We start from the raw sequence: 20,440 nt of genomic DNA on the forward strand, positions 1-20,440 counted from the left end.
GAGCGTGGTATTGACTAAGGGGAGAACCCCTTCATATACGTAATAACATATACGTAATAAAAAAAAACAATAAAAAAAACAAGCGATACGGCTGAATAGTAATGGAAACTTTTAAAAACGGAATTTTGATGTCAATACATGTATCAAAAGAATGGGCTTATAATGCTGATTCTAAATATATAAATTCTATTAAGTTTAGTATTACTCATCAAAGGCTACGAGTCTGAGAAAATTTACCTGATTTTTTTAAGAGGCGGAAAACATACCCTACAAGTGAAAGAATTTTAATGAAAATCACACCGTCAGATTCAGCGTATCAGAAAACCCTATTACATAGATTTCAAGCTCATATCTGCAAAAATCTGCAACATTGTATTTTTTGCCAGAAGAAAAATATACGAATATAAAAGTTCGTTATGTAAGTTAATTTGTAAATTACGTCAGAGCCAAATCTAGAGACAGCCATTTAGGAAAAGAAAAGTAAAGTTCTTATGCAAATTTTGTTTACTTATATAATGACGGTGAGCCAAAATAAAAGCTGCATTAACTAAAAACAATCAGAAATTAAATAGAAAAGTTTTTTAAACTTAAAGTAAGGAGTGATATTAAAACTTAAAACGTACAGAAATTATTCCGTATATGAAAGGGGCTGTCCCCTCCTCAACACCTCGCTCTTTACGCTAAAGTTTGACTCTGTCTCACAACTTTATTTTTTAAAACAATAAAAAACTTTAGCGTAAAGAGCGAGACGTTGAGGAGGCGACAGCCCCTTTCATATACGAAATAATTTCTGTTCGTTTTAAGTTTTAATGTCGCTCCTTACTTTTAGTTTAAAAAATTTGTTTTTTTTATTTAATTCAAGTTCAAAATCAACATTGTTTATATTCTAAACGACTGAAATTTTTGGCAGTTCATATTACTGACTTAGGAATAAAGCAAGCATACTACTCGAAGCCTTGTTTTTTTTTCTTTCCAAACATAACAATCATTTTTGTCGGAAATAAATTTGACCTCCACCTCTATATATACTAATTCAGGGTAGGATATATATTTACACATTAAGGGGGTGAGGGTAAAATGTACTTCTGATGAAAATGAGAGGTAAGTTTCAACTTTACCCCCACCCCACCCATCCTCCTAATGTGGAAATATATCCCCTGAATTGGTATATATAAGGGTGGCGGTAAAATTCATTTCCGATAAAAATGATTCTAACATTCGTAAAGAGCATAAAAAAGGCATCGGGTAGTATTTTCACTTCATTCGTAAGTCAATAATAATGACTGCCGAATCAATCCAACTAACTAAAGTTAGTTGATTTAGTTTTAAAGCTTTAAAACTAAATCAATCCAAAATTCCTATCCTAAGATATCCCATATCTAGGCCTAGTCACTGTATTTCTTGGTTATGGGATGACTTTCGGGCTTTTTCCGGGTTGTCTTATTATTTTTAAAACTCGCGGTCACGGCATAATTCCTCAGTATATAAAATTTGAATTAAAAGAACGTTGCTTTCTAATTTGCCTATAAAGTCTTTGTTAAAACTTTATTGATTTTGAATTCCGTCAACTAGACAAGTATTTCTAGTAAAAACTGAAAAAACTATATTGTTAACTTGAAAATTGGTTTTGCCAGGTAATATGCAGCCCAAATTAAATCATTTTGTTAAAGTGTAGGCCTGTGATACCCAGTAGGCTAGCCTATGTTGACCACTTCAACAGTTAATTTGATGTAAGATCTCAGTTGTACCCCTAGAAATTGGATTGTTTGGTAAATATCTAGTTGGTGCTATAATTTAGCTAGGATGAAAGTGAAAACATCATTTGAGGCCTTTTTTATGCTCTTTCATAATTCAATATTATGAAATTTCTTAATTCAAATATTATGAAATATTATGAAATTCATATTCAAAATTTCTGGGGGCTGTTATTGAAAAGTGGTTAAAAATATATCACTAGTTCATAAATAAGTTTTTTGAGAGTAATACATTCCAAAAATACTTGTTTATAAGAATTCAAACTGCATTTATTAGGCAACTCAAATAGCCTATAGACCTAAACTGTTTTCCTACTGTTTCAAGTTTTTCAAATGCTGTTGACAAAAATAGCCTAGCTCTGAATTTTGTGATTGGCAAACCTCTGCATTTTGAAAATTCAGGGTAGGCCTATATTCCAATTCAGGGTATATATTTCCAGATTAAGGGGGGGGTTAAAGTTCATGGTAAATTTGCAGTGGGCCATATAGGCCTAATTAAGCTAGGATGAAAGTGAAAACATCATTTTGTGTTTTTTTATGCTCTTTCATAATTCATATTAAATAACTTTGGGGCCCCTTTAAGGGCTCAAATGTAATTAGCCCCAGAAGCAATTATTGAATTATGAAAGAGCATAAAAAAATGCATCAAATAATGTTTCACTTTTGACCTAGCTAAATTATAGCACCACCTAGAAAATTATGTTTTGTTTTATTTGTTTAAAATCTCTGTGATTAGGCTAGCTGAAAAAGTTTAGCCATTGCCTATACAACACTAACAGTCTTATGTGCACTAACAATCAGTAATGGAGCTCAATCCTAGACCCCACTCTAAGATTAAGCTTGAAAAATAATGCTCTAATATTTGTCATGGGATCCTAAATTTAGAACAAAGTAGGCCTAATATAGGCTATCTAAACAATGACAGACTTTTCCATAGATTGATTCAATATAAGTCAAGTGCTCTGCAGCAGAATAGAGTATCAGTATAGTCTGTGATCCATAGTGCTCAAGTTAAGCTGATTCAAGTTATTAATAGCCTGTGACCCAAGTACCTTTGAATACCCTACAACAATTTCAACAAGTAAGCATGCACTAAAGTAAATAAAGCATATCAGCAAACTACATCATCCTTTTTCTCATTATTATTGCACTCCTATTGACTACAAATCTAGTTTTGCATTTTGTTGCTATTAGTTTGGACCTGATTCAGAATATTTTGTTTCTGGCTAGAGAAGCTCTTGACTATTACTGGGCTTCATCAATAGTATGAACAGTCGTTCTTGTTTGCCATTTAACATTTAGTTGGATAAGAAGACCTTAACATAAACTGTCACACATGGCTAAGGATTTTCAACACAAATCCACATTTATGTTTTTGCTGACTAATTTCTCTGCTGTCTGTCCTCTGAGATAATCTTACTCTGTTGCATTGAATCATTGATCCATCATGGGCACAAATGTATATGATTATGGCTGAGTGCAGACTTGTATAATAGTTCCCCTCTTCCAAGGTCTACCAGGTGTCATCTGGACACTCAATTTCAACCTTATTTGGATTTCTGGCATGGGTTTTGCAGTCCTATCATCATACTTCTTCTGGTGTACTCTTTATTTTTCTCTTTAAAAACAGAATTTTCATTCAGGCACAAGTTATTTCCCTTGATTTTTATACACTGGTTTCCATGTATAAGTATTGTTATGGGTGCCTTTCAGACTACTTTACAGGAATTTTTTGGGAAAGGTCCAATGTTCATTGTCACAAAACTTGGACAAGTGGAGATATTAAGGTTCGTCACCTAGTTTCTAGTAGGACTGCTTTTTCAGTTATTCATAGAGGGGCAAAGCTGTGGAACAAGCTTGTCACAAGTACCAAGGTATAACCCATTAGTCAATTTAAATCTGACCTATGTATGGGGTTGCTTGGTAAGTATACCTTCGAAACAGATTGAGATTGTTGGGATTAAATTTGACAGTAATTGCTCATTCTTGTTTTTTTTTTTTTTTTGCTTTGGGATCATGATATTATGTTGTTTTATTGTGTATAATTTATTTATGTAAGTTTATTTTTTGGTAGATGGTTTCACCCTCCTGCTTATTATAGATTATATTTGTTGTTGTTTTTTTGTGTTAATTTTTTTTCTTTTTTTTTTATTTCTTGTCAGTAGCACACCCTTGTAAGTGATGCTTTTGGTGTGCTACTGATTGATTTTGTCTCTTTTTTTTTGGATAATAAATTGCTATTACTACTACTAAATGCTGCTGTGTAACAGGAAGGACTGGTAGCTCAATAGCAGCTGGACTGGTGCCACCATAATGTACCTGGGTGTGTTTGCAGTACTCAAGGATGCCAATATATGGATACTGCCTGCTTATCATTGACTTGTTCAAAATTCTTCTGCTGGTTTAGAGACATGTTTCAACAAGTCCATTTAATATATTGTGATAAGGGCAAGAAGTTTTTGGATTGATACCCACTTCATTGTGAATAGCCTAAATTCACTGGAGTTGAACTGTTAATATCCCCTCTTATGTAAACTGGCATTGAGTAGTAGGGGGTGCTAGTTAGGTTATCAACCTCAAAGTAGTAGCTTTAGTAATCAGTTATTATGTACTAATTTCCATTATGCTCAAATAGGTTGCATCCAACATGCTGCCATGGTAGTGAGGGGGTTAGCATGCAAATCATAGGCTGTTTCTGATTATTGACAATTGTCTGGATACTGGCATAGCAATTGCAGATGAAAACCTGAATATCTTTTCTGATGCCTGGCAGTAAATAATCATTCTGGCTCTTTGTTTTCTCTTGTCTGCACCCAAATGTACTGAGTGTAAACCCTTTGTGATATTGCTGTGGAAAACAGTAGGAACAACTATTCTGGGACCTTTAAAGATTGTACCCTTGTGTTTTGAGAGGTCCTGGAAAATGCACCAGCATTGAATTGTTTTGTTAGGGCATGACTTCCTAAAATCAGGTCATTCTTCTAGAATGACTGTTTTCAAGGCTTGCAGCTGTCTCTTATCTTCTTTTATTCAAATTTGCCATCAGTAGCAGTTATGGCTTTTACAAACAAGTGTACAAAGACTTTGATTTCTTCATTCATTTTCTTGTTTATATCTTGAAGATGGAGTCTTGAAAATGTATAAGCAACAGGGATTTCTTTACTGGCCCTATGTTTTAAAGTCAAGTTTTATGGCCTGATATGCATCACAAGGCATTGAATCCTTGGTCATGCTGCATGAAAAGGCTTTGTCAACCATAAACTATAGGAAATAGCTTTTTTCTAGTTGAGAATAGAGTAAAGGTACCAATGATTTTACAGTAAAATTTTGAACCACTGTTGAAATTTTCCTTCAAAACAGGATAACTATGCTTAGTTGTGAATTGGGACCCCACCTCTGGAAGTCATCATAATATTTTGACAATGTAAAACATGGACACTATATCTGATTAAATAAAAAAAAGTTTTTTTTAACTGAGAGTAAGCAGCAACATTAAAACTTAAACCAAAAAAGATATTATTCCATATATGAAAGGGGCTGTCCCCTCTTCAATGCCTTGCTCTTTATGCTAAAGTTTTTTATTGTTTTAAAAAATAGAGCTGTGAGAAAGAGTCAAACTTTAGCATAAAAAGTAAAGTGTTGAGGAGGGGACAGCCCCTTTCATATACAGAATAATTATTATGTTTTTTGACCATGTTGAACAAATGGCTATCTTGAAATTATGATTGGGTGATTTTGGGATAAAAATGAGCATGGGAGAGGGCCTAGTTGCCCTCTATTTTCTAGCTCACTTAATAAGGGTACTATAACTTTTAATTTCCATTTTAATGAGCCCTCCCGCAATATTCTAGGACCACTGGGTCAATACGATCACCCCTGGGAAAAAAAACAAACAAACAAATAAACACGCATCCGTGATCTTTCTTCTGGCAAAAAATGTAAAATTCCACATTTTTATAGATAGGAGCTTGAAACCTCTACAATAGGTATGCTGAATCTGATGGTGTGATTTTTATTAAGTTTCTATGATTTTTAGGGGGTGTTTCCCCCTTTTTTGAAAATAAGGCACATTTTCTCAGGTGCATAACTTTTGATGGTAAGACTAAACTTGATGAAACATATTTTTTGAAATTAGCATACAAATCTAATTCTTTTGATGTATCTATTGGTATCAAAATTCTTTTTTTTAGAGTTTTGGTTACTATTGAGCAGGGTTGCTCCTTACTTACAGTTTGTTAACATCAACTGTTTGATACACTGAGATAAGAAAAGAATATTCAATTCTATCAGTTTCCTGTTTTCAACACAAAATGAGCTCCCAACAATTTTTTGCATTGTGCTGGTTGGGGGAAAGTATATTATTGATATGGAGATGTGTCTGAATCTCACCATTCACAGTCCACTCAAGGGTTTGTGCCACTGCTGAGGTCAGACTGATGGGTCTGTAGTTTTCGGCTTTGGTGGGGTCACCTTTCTTGAGTATTGGGGTGACATGGGTCAGCTTCCAATCTATGGGTACCTTTTTTGAGTCAAGTGACAGTTGGAATATATTGCATAGCGGTTGTGCAATTTCTTTGGCAAGCTCCTTCTATAGTATTTGGTGCAAGTTATCAGGACTGGCGGACTTGTTGACGTCTAGCGCTTCAAGTCGCTTTTGGATGACAGGGGGAGAGAAGAATAGGTGGCATTAGGTTAGGGATGTAGTATGATGGGCTATGAGGAAGAGGGCCATCTGGTTCATTGGTGAAAGCCAACACAAACTGCCTGTTGAGGAGTTTGGCAATGTTCTTCAAGTTGGTCATTTTCTTGCTATCATCCATACTGAGTGCCTTTACTGACCATCTGCTATGGTCCTTACTAGATATGTACTTCCAGAACTTCTTGCGTAAAGTTGTTTAGTTAGGCTTCTTAGTTTGTTTCGAGCTTTCGCAAACTTTTGGTAGTGTTCTTCTTTCCCTCCTTTATTGTACTTTCTCCAGTACCGTCCCTTCCTGTTTCTTTCCTTGTGTATCTTGGGGGGTCATGAAAGGCAGTGTTTTGGGCTTTGGCGTGAGTTTTACTGACGTGTGCTTTTTTTGAAGTGTAAGTAGCTTGTCCTTTAGGTTAGCCCATTGTTGGTCGACGTCCCCTTGAAGTAAAAGTGACCAAACTATGCCTTCCAGCTCTTTTCTGATTACCCTGTAATCTACATAAGTTTTCTTTATGTAATCATTTTTTATCTTATGAAATGACAGATTTACTTCTAGGATTAGATGATTGCTCTTTCCTAGAGGGAATAAGTAATTTATGTTCTGAATTTGGTCTTTATCCCATAAGAACACTAGGTCCAGCAGAGTTGGTCTGTGGAAAAGTTGGCCTCTAGTAGCTTGTTTGATAATCTGGTAGAGATTAAGGTCATGAAGGCACTCTGTGAATAGATTCGTCAGGTCAGGGAAGTTAAAATCACCAGCTATAAGTAGATTCCCTGTGTAATTCATAGTTGCTTTATGAAGCATAGTTGCTATTGTCCACTCAGTTTCTTGGCAATCTGAGGCAGATGGGCTTCTATAAATACAGCCTACTCTGGTTATTACTCCAAATGGAAGAAAGTAATGGGTACTTTCTCAGCAATGAGAGAGTTTGATGATTATTATTTCTAATAATATTTCACATGAAAAAAAAACATAAAAAAAAGGTTTTTATTATACCATAGTTTTACTGATTTGATGCTAGATGCTACATTTTTCCATTATCTGAGGAACTGCCACTTGGCCTCATACCATGTTCATATTTTTAAGCATCTGACTTGGTTAATCACAACATCCTAATCCATTTATCACTGAATAACTTCAAAGTATACCCTCTCTTAGTAAATTTTGTAAATGTTTTCTTTCAAATAGATCTAAAGTTGTAAAATATGAAAAGGTTCTCTCTGATCCCTTCCCTTCTTGGTGTAGAATTCCTTAAGGAACCTTGTTAGGACCACTCTTATATCTAGTATTGATTAATGAAATTGAGAAGATTCCCTCAAAGGTGTTAATGCATAGATTACCTGATGATTCTCAAAGTTTGTCATAGAAATATCAAAAGTGGCCCCATAATAATCCTCCCATGTTTAGGACAAGGCTAAGAACATACAAACTCAAATTCCACTAAGTTAATTATAATAACAATTAACTTGTTAAAATTCTTGAAATCCACTCCCAATTTTTTAGACCCTATCCCACCCAAAATGCTAGTGTCACATGTTAGACTCGTTGGTTTATGAAAAATTAAGCAAGAAAAACAGGTTTTAAATTTAATAAAGCAGTGAAAAATTACATCAACATAAACACTTAATGAAGCAAACACTCTCCAAATATTTTGTCCCCACATCAGGGAACCTTTCTCAATGAAAAAAAATAATAAATAAAATACATCACAAAACAACATCCTAAGCACACGAAGAGAAAGAAAAAACAAAAGAAAAGAAATATAAATAAAAAAATAGGAATCAAAACTCACATATTAAATAACACTTCCATGCACTGGTGTATAAACAAAATCGAATGTCTATATTGATACAATCGTCTCCTCACAATGTATAAGTGGAAATATATTAAATAACACTTCCATGCACTGGTGTATAAACAAAATCGAATGTCTATGTTGATACACTCGTCTCCTCACAATGTATAAGTGGAAATATATTAAATAACACTTCCATGCACTGGTGTATATACAAAATCGGATGTCTATGTTGATACACTCGTCTCCTCACAATGTATAAGTGGAAATATATTAAATAACACTTCCATGCACTGGTGTATATACAAAATCGAATGTCTATGTTGATACACTCGTCTCCTCACAATGTATATGTGGAAATATATTAAATAACACTTCCATGCACTGGTGTATATACAAAATCGAATGTCTATATTGATACACTCGTCTCCTCACAATGTATAAGTGGAAATATATTAAATAACACTTCCATGCACTGGTGTATAAACAAAATCGAATGTCTATATTGATACACTCGTCTCCTCACAATGTATAAGTGGAAATATATTAAATAACACTTCCATGCACTGGTGTATAAACAAAATCGAATGTATATTGATACACTCGTCTCCTCACAATTTATAAGTGAAAATATATTAAATAACACTTCCATGCACTGGTGTATATACAAAATCGGATGTCTATGTTGATACACTCGTCTCCTCACAATGTATAAGTGGAAATATATTAAATAACACTTCCATGCACTGGTGTATAAACAAAATCGAATTTCTATACTGATACACTCGTCTCCTCACAATGTATAAGTGAAAATATATTAAATAACACTTCCATGCACTGGTGTATAAACAAAATCGGATGTCTATATTGATACACTCGTCTCCTCACAATGTATAAGTGGAAATATATTAAATAACACTTCCATGCACTGGTGTATAGACAAAATCGGATGTCTATATTGAGACACTCGTCTCCTCACAATGTATAAGTGGAAATATATTAAAACACACTTCCATGCACTGTCGTATAAAAAAAAAATGCTTTCTATCATTATAAACTCGAATCCTCGCAATGTATAAGTGGAAATATATTAAAAAACACTTACATGAACTGGTTTATAAACAAAATCGAATGTCTATATTGATACACTCGTACCCTCACAATGTATAAGTGGAAATATATTATATAACACTTCCATGCACTGGTGTATTAACAAAATCGAATGTCTATATTGATACACTCGTCTCCTCACAATGTATAAGTGGAAATATATTAAATAACACTTCCATGCACTGGCGTATAAACAAAATCGAATGTCTATAATGATACACTCGTACCCTCACAATGTATAAGTGGAAATATATTAAATAACACTTCCATGAACTGGTGTATAAACAAAATCTAATGTCTATAATGATAAACTCATCTCCTCACAATTTATAAGTGTAAATATATTGAATAATACTTCAATGCACTGGAGTATAAACAAAATCGAAGGTCTATAATGATACACTCGTCACCTCACAGTATGTAAATGGAAATATATTAAATAACACTACCATGAACTGGCGTATAAACAAAATCAAATGTCTATAATGATACACTCGTCTCCTCACAATGTATAAGTGGAAATATATTAAATAACACTTCCATGCACTGGCATATAAACAAAATCAAATGTCTATAATGATACACTCGTCTCCTCACAATGTATAAGTGGAAATATATTAAATAACACTTCCATGCACTGGCGTATAAACAAAATCAAATGTCTATAATGATACACTCGTACCCTCACAATGTATAAGTGGAAATATATTAAATAACACTTCCATGCACTGGCGTATAAACAAAATCGAATGTCTATAATGATACACTCGTCTTCTCACAATGTATAAGTAGAAAAATATTAAATAAAATTTCCATGCACTGGCGTTTAAACAAAATCGAATGTCTAGAATGATGGATTCATCTCTTCACAATGTTTAAGTGGAAATATATTAAATAAAACTTCCATGCACTGGAGCATAAACAAAATCGAATTTCTATAATGATATACTCGTCTCCTTACAATGTATAATTGGAAATATATTAAATAAAACTTCCATGCACTGGCGTATAAACAAAATCAAATGTCTATAAGGATACACTCGTACCCTCACAATGTATAAGTGGAAATATATTAAATAACACTTCCATGAACTGGTGTATAAACAAAATTGAATGTCTATTATAATACACTCGTCTTTTCACATTGTATAACTGGAAAAATATTAACTAACATTACCTTGCACTGGCTTTTAAACAGAATCGAATTTCTATAATGATAGATTCGTATCTTCACAATGTATTAATGTAAAAATATTGACTAGCATTTCCATGCAATGGCGTATAAACAAAATCGAATTTCTATAATGAAACTCTCGTCTCCTCACAATGTATAAGTGGAAATATATTAAATAACACTATGCCATACACTGCGTACTCCTCACAATGTATAAGTGGAAATATATTAAATAACACTTCCATGCACTGGCGTATAAACAAAATCAGAATGTCTATATATGATACACTCGTCTCCTCACAATGTATAAGTGGAAATATATTAAATAACACTTCCATGCACTGGCGTATAAACAAAATCGAATTTCTATAATGATATACTCGTCTCCTCAAAATGTATAAGTGGAAATATATTAAATAATACTTCCATGCACTGGCGTATAAACAACATCAAATGTATATAAAGATACACTCATCTCCTTACAATGTATAAGTGGAAATATATTAAATACCATGATACACTCGTCTCCTCACAATGTATAAGTGGAAATATATTAAATAACACTTCCATGCACTGGCGTATAAACAAAATCAAATGTCTATAATGATACACTCGTACCCTCACAATGTATAAGTGGAAATATATTAAATAACACTTCCATGCACTGCCGTATAAACAAAATCAAATGTCTATAATGATACACTCGTACCCTCACAGTATATAAATTGAAATATATTTAATAAAATTTCCATGCACTGGCGTATAAACAAAATCAAATTTCTATAATGATACACTCTTCTCCTCACAATGTATAAGTGGAAATATATTAAATAAAACTTCCATGCACTGGCGTATAAACAAAATCGAATGTCTGTAATGATCCACTCGTCTCCTCGCAATGTATAAGTGGAAATATATTAAATAACACTTCCATGCACTGGTGTATAAACAAAATCGGATGTCTATATTGATACACTCGTCTCCTCACAATGTATAAGTGGAAATAACAAAATCGAATGTCTATATTGATACACTCGTCTCCTCACAATGTATAAGTGGAAATATATTAAATAACACTTCCATGCACTGGTGTATAAACAAAATCGAATGTCTATATTGATACACTCGTCTCCTCACAATGTATAAGTGTAAATATATTAAATAACACTTCCATGCACTGGTGTATATACAAAATCGAATGTCTATGTTGATACACTCGTCTCCTCACAATGTATAAGTGGAAATATATTAAATAACACTTCCATGCACTGGTGTATATACAAAATCGAATGTATATTGATACACTCGTCTCCTCACAATTTATAAGTTGAAATATATTAAATAACACTTCCATGCACTGGTGTATATACAAAATCGAATGTCTATATTGATACACTCGTCTCCTCACAATGTATAAGTGGAAATATATTAAATAACACTTCCATGCACTGGTGTATAAACAAAATCGAATGTCTATATTGATACACTCGTCTCCTCACAATGTATAAGTGGAAATATATTAAATCACACTTCCATGCACTGTTGTATAAACAAAATCAATTGTCTATAATGATACACTCGTCTCCTCACAATGTATAAGTGGAAATATATTAAATAACACTTCCATGCACTGTTGTATAAACAAAATCGGATGTCTATAATGATACACTCGTCTCCTCACTATGTATAAGTTGAAATATATTAAAAAACACTTCCATGCACTGGCGTATATACAAAATCGAATGTCTATAATGATACACTCGTCTCCTCACAATATATAATTGGAAATATATTAAATAACACTTCCATGCACTGGTGTATAAACAAAATCGAATGTCTATATTGATACACTCGTATCCTCACAATGTATAAGTGGAAATATATTAAATAACACTTCCATGCACTGGTGTATAAACAAAATCGGATGTCTATATTGATACACTCGTCTCCTCACAATGTATAAGTGGAAATATATTAAATAACACTTCCATGCACTGGTGTATAAACAAAATCAAATGTCTATAATGATACACTCGTACCCTCACAATGTATAAGTGGAAATATATTAAATAACACTTCCATGAACTGGTGTATAAACAAAATCGAATGTCTATAATGATACACTCATCTCCTCACAATGTATAAGTGGAAATATATTAAATAACACTTCCATGCACTAGCGTATAAACAAAATCGAATTTCTATAAGGATACACTCGTCTCCTCACAATGTATAAGAGGAAATATATTAAATAACACTTCCATGCATTGGCATATAAACCAAATCAAATGTCTATAATGATACACTCGTCTCCTCACAATGTATAAGTGGAAATATATTAAATAATACTTCCATGCACTGGCGTATAAAAAAAATCAAATGTCTATAATGATACACTCGTCTCCTCACAATGTATAAGTGGAAATATATTAAATAACACTTCCATGCACTGGCGTATAAACAAAATCAAATGTCTATAAGGATACACTCGTACCCTCACAATGTATAAGTGGAAATATATTAAATAACACTTCCATGAACTGGCGTATAAACAAAATCGAATGTCTATAATGATAAACTCGTCTTATCACAATGTATAAGTGGAAATATGTTAAATGACTCTTCCATGCACTGGCGTTTAAACAAAATCAAATTTCTATAATGATACACTCGTCTCCTTACAATGTATAAGTGGAAATATATTAAGTAACACTTCCATGCACTGACATATAAACAAAATCGAATGTCTATAATGATACACTCGTCTCCTCACACTGTATAAGTGGAAATATATTAAATAACACTTCCATGCACTGGCGTATAAACAAAATCAAACGTCTATAAGGATACACTCGTACCCTCACAATGTATAAGTGGAAATATATTAAATAACACTTCCATGAACTGGTGTATAAACAAAATCGAATGTCTATATTGATACACTCGTATCCTCACAATGTATAAGTGGAAATATATTAAATAACACTTCCATGAACTGGCGTATAAACAAAATCGAATGTCTATAATGATACACTCGTCTCCTCACAATGTATAAGTGGAAATATATTAAATAACACTTCAATGCACTGGCGTTTAAACAAAATCGAATTTCTATAATAATACACTCGTCTCCTCACAATGTGTAAGTGGAAATATATTAAATAACACTTCCATTCACTGGCGTATAAACAAGATCGAATTTCTATAATGATAGACTCGTCTCCTCACAATGTATAAGTGGAAATATATTAAATAACACTTCCATGCAGTGGCGTATAAACAAAATCGAATTTTTATAATGATACACTCGTACCCTCACAATGTATAAGTGGAAATATATTAAATAAAACTTCCATGAACTGGTGTATAAACAAAATCGAATGTCTATATTGATACACTCGTCTCCTCACAATGTATAAGTGGAAATATATTAAATAACATTTTAATGCACTGGCGTATAAACAAAATCGAATTTCTATAATGATACACTCGTCTCCTCACAATATATAAGTGGAAATATATTAAATAACACTTCCATGCACTGGCGTATAAACAAAATCAAATTTCTATAATGATACACTCGTCTCCTCACAATGTATAAGTGGAAATATATTAAATACCATGATACACTCGTCTCCTCACAATGTATAAGTGGAAATATATTAAATAACACTTCCATGCACTGGCTTATAAACAAAATCAAATGTCTATAATGATACACTCGTACCCTCACAATGTATAAGTGGAAATATATTAAATAACACTTCCATGCACTGCCGTATAAACAAAATCAAATGTCTATAATGATACACTCGTACCCTCACAATGTATAAGTGGAAATATATTAAATAACACTTCCATGCACTGCCGTATAAACAAAATCAAATGTCTATAATGATACACTCGTCTCCTCACAATGTATAAGTGGAAATATATTAAATAACACTTCCATGCACTGGCGTATAAACAAAATCAAATGTCTATAATGATAATATCCCATGAGCTTTTCTGGATCATGATTGGGTCTCCATAGGTTCAGTTTACAGGTACAAGAGTTTAAACAAGAGTGATGCTAACAAATTAAAATAAATATGGCAATTTTAAAAGATTTGTAATTTGATTTTATAACTGGATTTATGACAAATCAATTCTTCTGGATTATATAACTTCAACAAAATGGAATTATAACCAAATAACAAGTTTTTAACTGATATTTTAACACTTTTCTATAGCCAAAAATAAGAGGAAGGGGTATCATCTTAAAGGGTCCATTTAGTTTCCAAATAACATGACTTTCATACTGGGAAAGAACATAATAAAAAAATTATGAATTGGTATGTTCACCTAATTCATAGCTCAGTTATGCAAATATCTTCAAATTTACCATTAGCCCCTCCCCCTTCTCTACATAAGTACCATGCTTTTATTTTAAAATGTTTTATTTTTAAAAGTACCATGCTTTTATTTTTAATATTTTAAAATAAATCTCTCTCTGTTCATCTAAAATATACCTTTTTCATTTTAGAATAATTTTTTTCTAACTCCCTTATATTTTCAGACCTTTGAAAATTAAATAGAATGGCAAAAGAAAATAAATTTAAAACTCACAATCCACCTGTCGAAATAACCCTCTTTGCATGTTTGGGTTCGCCCTCTACTCATTACTTCGTTCTTTACGCTAAAGTTTTTTTTTGTACTTCATCAGAGCTATTTATTCTATAAATAGGGGGGATTTTTTTTGGCAGTTGGGGGGTGGGTGGGGGTGGGGGTTACGTGGGAGTATCTTTCCATGTAGGAAGTTTTCATGGGGGAAGGGACATTGCCATGGGCGTAGGCAGCATATTGTCTAGGGGGGGGGCAGTTGATAGTGTGATGGAGTTTTATCAAATGCTTTTTCCAAACCATCTGCTTTTTCAGCCATATCTAATGTAAATTTGAAGGTCTAGGGAGGGGGGACAGCTGCATGTCTAGCCCTGTTTGTAATTACACTGAACATAAATGCATTCAAATAAAATTCTTTACCTAACTCACAAGAGAATCTTTGATGAAATGGTATAATCTTATGAGCATTATGCTTTTACAAACATAAGAAAAAAGTCTATATTTCAATGATCTCCGTTTAGTTCTTGATGGTTAAAAATGATGGAGACAAAAATTTTGGAAAGTAGTGAAAAAATTATGTGAAGTAAAATGAAAGTCATAAGCCACTAGGGGTTGCCACCCTGTGTGACAGATGATTTTTGGAGAACTGATTTTCTTCAGGGAAACATAGATTTTGTTCGGGTGGGGGGGGGGGTCAACCCCTTTGCAGTTTCATCAGTCTGCCATTTTTGATCAGATTATCAGCAATGTCTATTTCAAACCTGGCCCTATGAAACCACATGGGATAAATAATATGCCCATCCCAAAATCCGCAATTTAGTGATAGGGTTGGTCTTCAGTCATTAATTTACATTTTAAAAGACCAAAATGTTTACGTTCAGTGTAATTCTGAGGATCGATGCAAAAAGGGTTAGTTTAGACAGCTGGACCGTGATTTTAAATTTTGTTTTCTTTTGCTATTCTGTTTAATTTTCAAAGGTCTGAAAATATAAGAGAGTAAGATTGAAAAATTATTCTAAAATGAAAAAGAGAAACCATGGTAACTATGCATAGAGCGGGGAGGGGATTTCGTGACAGATTTGGAGATATTCTCATTATCGAGCTATAAATTAGATGAACATACCACTCGAGGCATTTTTATGCTCTTTCAAAAAAAATAAACAAGAAAAGCGGGTTTTAATTTTTATAAAGCAGTGATTACAATAAAATAAACACTTAATTAAACAAACATACTCTGAATATTTCGACCCCACGCCTGGGAGCCCTTCTCAACGGAAAAAAAGAGAAAATGAAACAAAAAATGTTCTCTTTAAAAAACTTAACTTACATCAAAACAAAACATACTAAAACACAAAGAGAAACAAAAAAAAAAGAAAAAAATATAAATAAATAGGAAACAACTCACATATTAAATAAACACTTCCATATACTGGCGTATAAACAAAATCGAATGTCTATAGTGATTCAAACACTCCTCCTCACAGTATATAAATGGAAATCTATAAAAAAATGAAGAATATATTTATACTTAAACCAAAACAATAAAGGTCAGCTAGCCCCCGAGTTAGGTTTGTTTAGGTTAGGTTATCCCCCCCCCCCTAATTTGCAAATATATTGCCCAAATTTGTTTCTAAAGCATTATATTTTCATCATGTTTTGGTATTTTTCATAAGGATTAACCTAAATTCAATTCTTGAGAGTTGGCAGTATAATACATAAGTACCGATTAAAGGAATTGATCTTTTTGCCAGGAATCTTCACCATTTAAAAATTTGTTAAATTTAGCTTCATTTGGTATGTGAAAATTATATAATTTTCTTTTTTCCTTGAGAATTTTATTTTGCATATAACCTTTTATCTTCAAATGAATTCCCCTCCTCCCCTCACCATTGCTGTTCTGGTGTCCTCCCCCGGAAATATTTTTGGTAGGCGTCCATGTTTGATTGAGTGGTTCAAGTGCAGTCTAGGATCTTTTACGGTCTAGCAAAGTTGGTAAGTAAGTGAATAAAATTTTACAGAATTTTACAGATATTCTGCTCAAATTAGGGCATTAGAAATTTTTTTTAAATACCTAGTCCTACCTCCACAACTTCGAAAGCTTGAGCAATTATTAACTCTGTATGAAGGCTAATCCTGAGATAAAAACAATAGAATTAAAAAAAATTGTGGTAGAATTGGATTTGCCTTTCAAAAATTTTTCTTAATATAATCTTCTTACCGTAATAATTGCTGCCCCTTCCCTCTGCCCCTCTCAATGAAACAAAATTAAGCTATAAATTATGTAAGCGACCCCAAAGCATGATTTATTAAAAACTATATTATAGCCGTACGTAAAAATTCGGTTATTATTGCCAGATTGTTTCTTGTAAAGTTTTATATTATTTTCAGACTTATTTTTTCACAAACGATTGGTCTTTATTTCTTACTCTGCTACCTGATATCTGTGTTTGAAGATTACTTAAACAGTTCGTGGTAATGAACTGTAAGTAACTCGTTCCAACAGGAACAAAGACTCTAAAAAGAGCAACTACAGAAAAGAGCTGTTTTTGTTTTTGATATTCTTTTTTTTTACCAGGTGATCTATCTCTTCTGAAATATCTCTTATTATGAAATGTATGTATCTATTCTCTTCTGCAGGAAGAGATGTATGTTTCCTCACGGTGCTGCTTTCTAAAACTTGTTCAAACTAAAAGCTCATTGAGTTTCAATGTTGCTGTGTGACAATTTACTTATATCGTCGTTGTTATCCTTCGTCCCTGTGGACAAGTTTTTACTTACTCCACTTCTCTTCAACTAAAATTGAATATTTTTCCAAATCTCGCACAAATAGCCAAATTCTTTCAAAACTGTTTATTCATCAGCTAAAGGAATCTTAAAAGTGCTGGTAACTATCAAGGTGTACATACAGTTAAAGCAGGCAATAGGAAAGCTGGAACGTGGAAGATTAGTAGCCTAAAATAGCCACACTACAATGTAGCAGCAGTTCTCTATTTATTTTTGGGATTAGGTTAGGGCAAAACTAATATCACTGCTTCATAATGTATGTGACTGCCAGGCTGCCAATCCATATTGTTATCCCAGAAAATCAGATGATGCTTTTTATAGTTTTAGTATAGTGATCAATGAGTATCAAGCATGGAGTTGGGTATGCATTATTTTTATAATGCCAGTAACATTGGAGTGTACAACTCTATCCATGAAGTAACAGCAGTAAGCTATATACAGTATACTTCGGACTTCGAATATTGTATTCCACTAGCAGTATTAGAGTAAATATGATTGGTAAATTTGGTAAATTTGGTAATACTTTTGGTAAATTTGTACATATAAGATTATGGAGTGTGATATTTATGGTTTGCCACTGAGTTGGCTTACATCGTTAATTGTGATTCAGAGAACTATTGATATTTCTAACTGCAAGCTATTCTAAGCTACATTTGTTCCTTTTCTGAAAATTTTACGTAGCCTATAAAAATACTTGTTGCTCCAAGCAAGCTGTCAAAACACAAGTTGAGCTGCTAAAGTGTGGGTAGATTTTGGAATTCTGCTACTGGCAGCTTTGGAACTTTTTGCACATCTGGATGAAAGATCAACTAATTGTGTCTTTAGGTGTAAAATGACCCCCCACAGTCCACGGGGAGACACCTGTAAGTTGTGAAGTTCATCCATTGTTTACGAATCGTAGTATTAATTATTGGGAAGTATACATCCATTTTTTTGGGGGGGGGGGAGTTTCTGCTTGGGGTGGATTTCTATGGGGAAATTTACAGGGAATGAATATTCCAGGGTAAATGTTAAACTGGGCGGTCTTGACAGAATTACTATACGAAATTCTTTTTATTGTCTTACATTCTCTTTGCCAAATTTTGTGTGTGGAGATGTTCCAGGGGAATTATCCAGGGGCTTTTTTTTGCACGTGTTTATTTTTCTGGGAAATAATTTTCAGGGAAAGGGGTATTTCTGAAGTAATCGAATAACTGATTAAAAGTTAAAGTCTTATTGAAATGAAAGAATGCGAAAGAGGATTTTCCCTCCTTCGCGAAGGAGGATTTGAAAGAATGCGAAGGAGGATTATCTAAATCGTCCACAAGCAATTTTATAGGGAGGGGGATTCTCAGCGAGGATTGAACTATCTGAAGGGAATTTGACGGGGTGGGGGGAGGGGTTGCACTACGGTGGGTGACATTTCCACTGAGAAGTTGACCGTGAGGGGTCGGGGGATAGTCCACAGAGGGTAAGCCACATGTACAGGCATTATTTCAAAAATGAACAGAAATTATTCCATATATGAAGGGTTGGCCCCTCCTCAATACATTGCTGTTTACGCTAAACTTTGACTGGTTACTAAAATTGAAACACGGGATCCGTGTAATTAATATAGGAAGCTTTTTTTGGAAGTGCTAACAGCTTTAGTGTACATAGCAAGGTCTTGAGGAGGGGACAACCGTTCATATCTGGAATAAGTCTGCCAAAATTAACATACAAATTTTGTTCTAATTTTTCATGTACGGTGAGCCCAATTCGAACCTGTATTAATTGAAAAACGTTTAGAAACTAAATAAAAAAAGTTTTTTTTTAAACTGAAAGTAAGGACCAATATTAAAACTTAAAAAGAACAGAAATTGCTCCGTAAATAAAAGGGGCTGCTCCCTCTTCAACTCTTCGCTCTTTACATTAATTTTAATGTCCTTGGTACTGTAAATCATTTTTAGTTTAATGACATATGAAACCTAATACAAGCGATTTTTAGGATTGTGAATTTGTTTGTTTTATCTTTAATGTAGTCGTAACATAATTACAGGACATTTTTAAGTAGAAAAGATGATTTTGAAGGAGGCATTGAAAGAAGTGGCGATAGCTGCAAAAAGTCCTGCTCTTGGAAAAAATCGTTTTGTTGGAATGAGAAATCTTGGAGTTGCACTTGGAAGAATATCCGAAATTATGAATAAAATGCTTGGAAATTATGAAAAAGTAAGTGGTATAAATAATCACTTCCTGGATAATACTTTCGTTAATATTTAATCAACCTTATATAGCAAGCTAAGCAAAAGAAATTGTCAAAATATTAAATACCCCATGATACTACAGCCTCTAATATCCACTAAAAACTCTAAAACTTTTATATTTTATACATTTTAACAAATTATACCACTGTTTAAGTTTAATAAAACTTGAGAAATAATTTAGTTTCCACGTTGGACTTAATTGTCCTAGATCATACTAGAGACAGTAAAATAATTTGTCGTTATGTCTTATATTCAAAAAGGGAAAGGTAAAGAATACGGCATTGTATTTTACAGTCCCTACCGGCGAT

General features: G+C 33.2%; 1 protein-coding gene across 1 annotated transcript in view; it reads left to right on the top strand.

Moving 5' to 3' along the window:
- Positions 1-1,514: 1,514 nt before the first annotated feature.
- The window catches only part of Hsl (hormone-sensitive lipase), a 69,035-nt gene continuing 50,109 nt past the window's right edge, over positions 1,515-20,440 (top strand). The window contains exons 1-2 of the mRNA XM_089105736.1: positions 1,515-1,634; positions 19,928-20,097. Coding sequence (XP_088961862.1) covers positions 19,948-20,097 — 150 coding nt within the window. The 5' untranslated portion in view covers positions 1,515-1,634; positions 19,928-19,947. The remainder of the gene's footprint in view (positions 1,635-19,927; positions 20,098-20,440) is intronic.

The sequence above is a fragment of the Artemia sp. Qi Xiang Cuo genome, chromosome 20 (genome assembly GCF_049724085.1).
Source record: "Artemia sp. Qi Xiang Cuo chromosome 20, ASM4972408v1, whole genome shotgun sequence".
NCBI lineage: Eukaryota > Metazoa > Arthropoda > Branchiopoda > Anostraca > Artemiidae > Artemia > Artemia sp. Qi Xiang Cuo.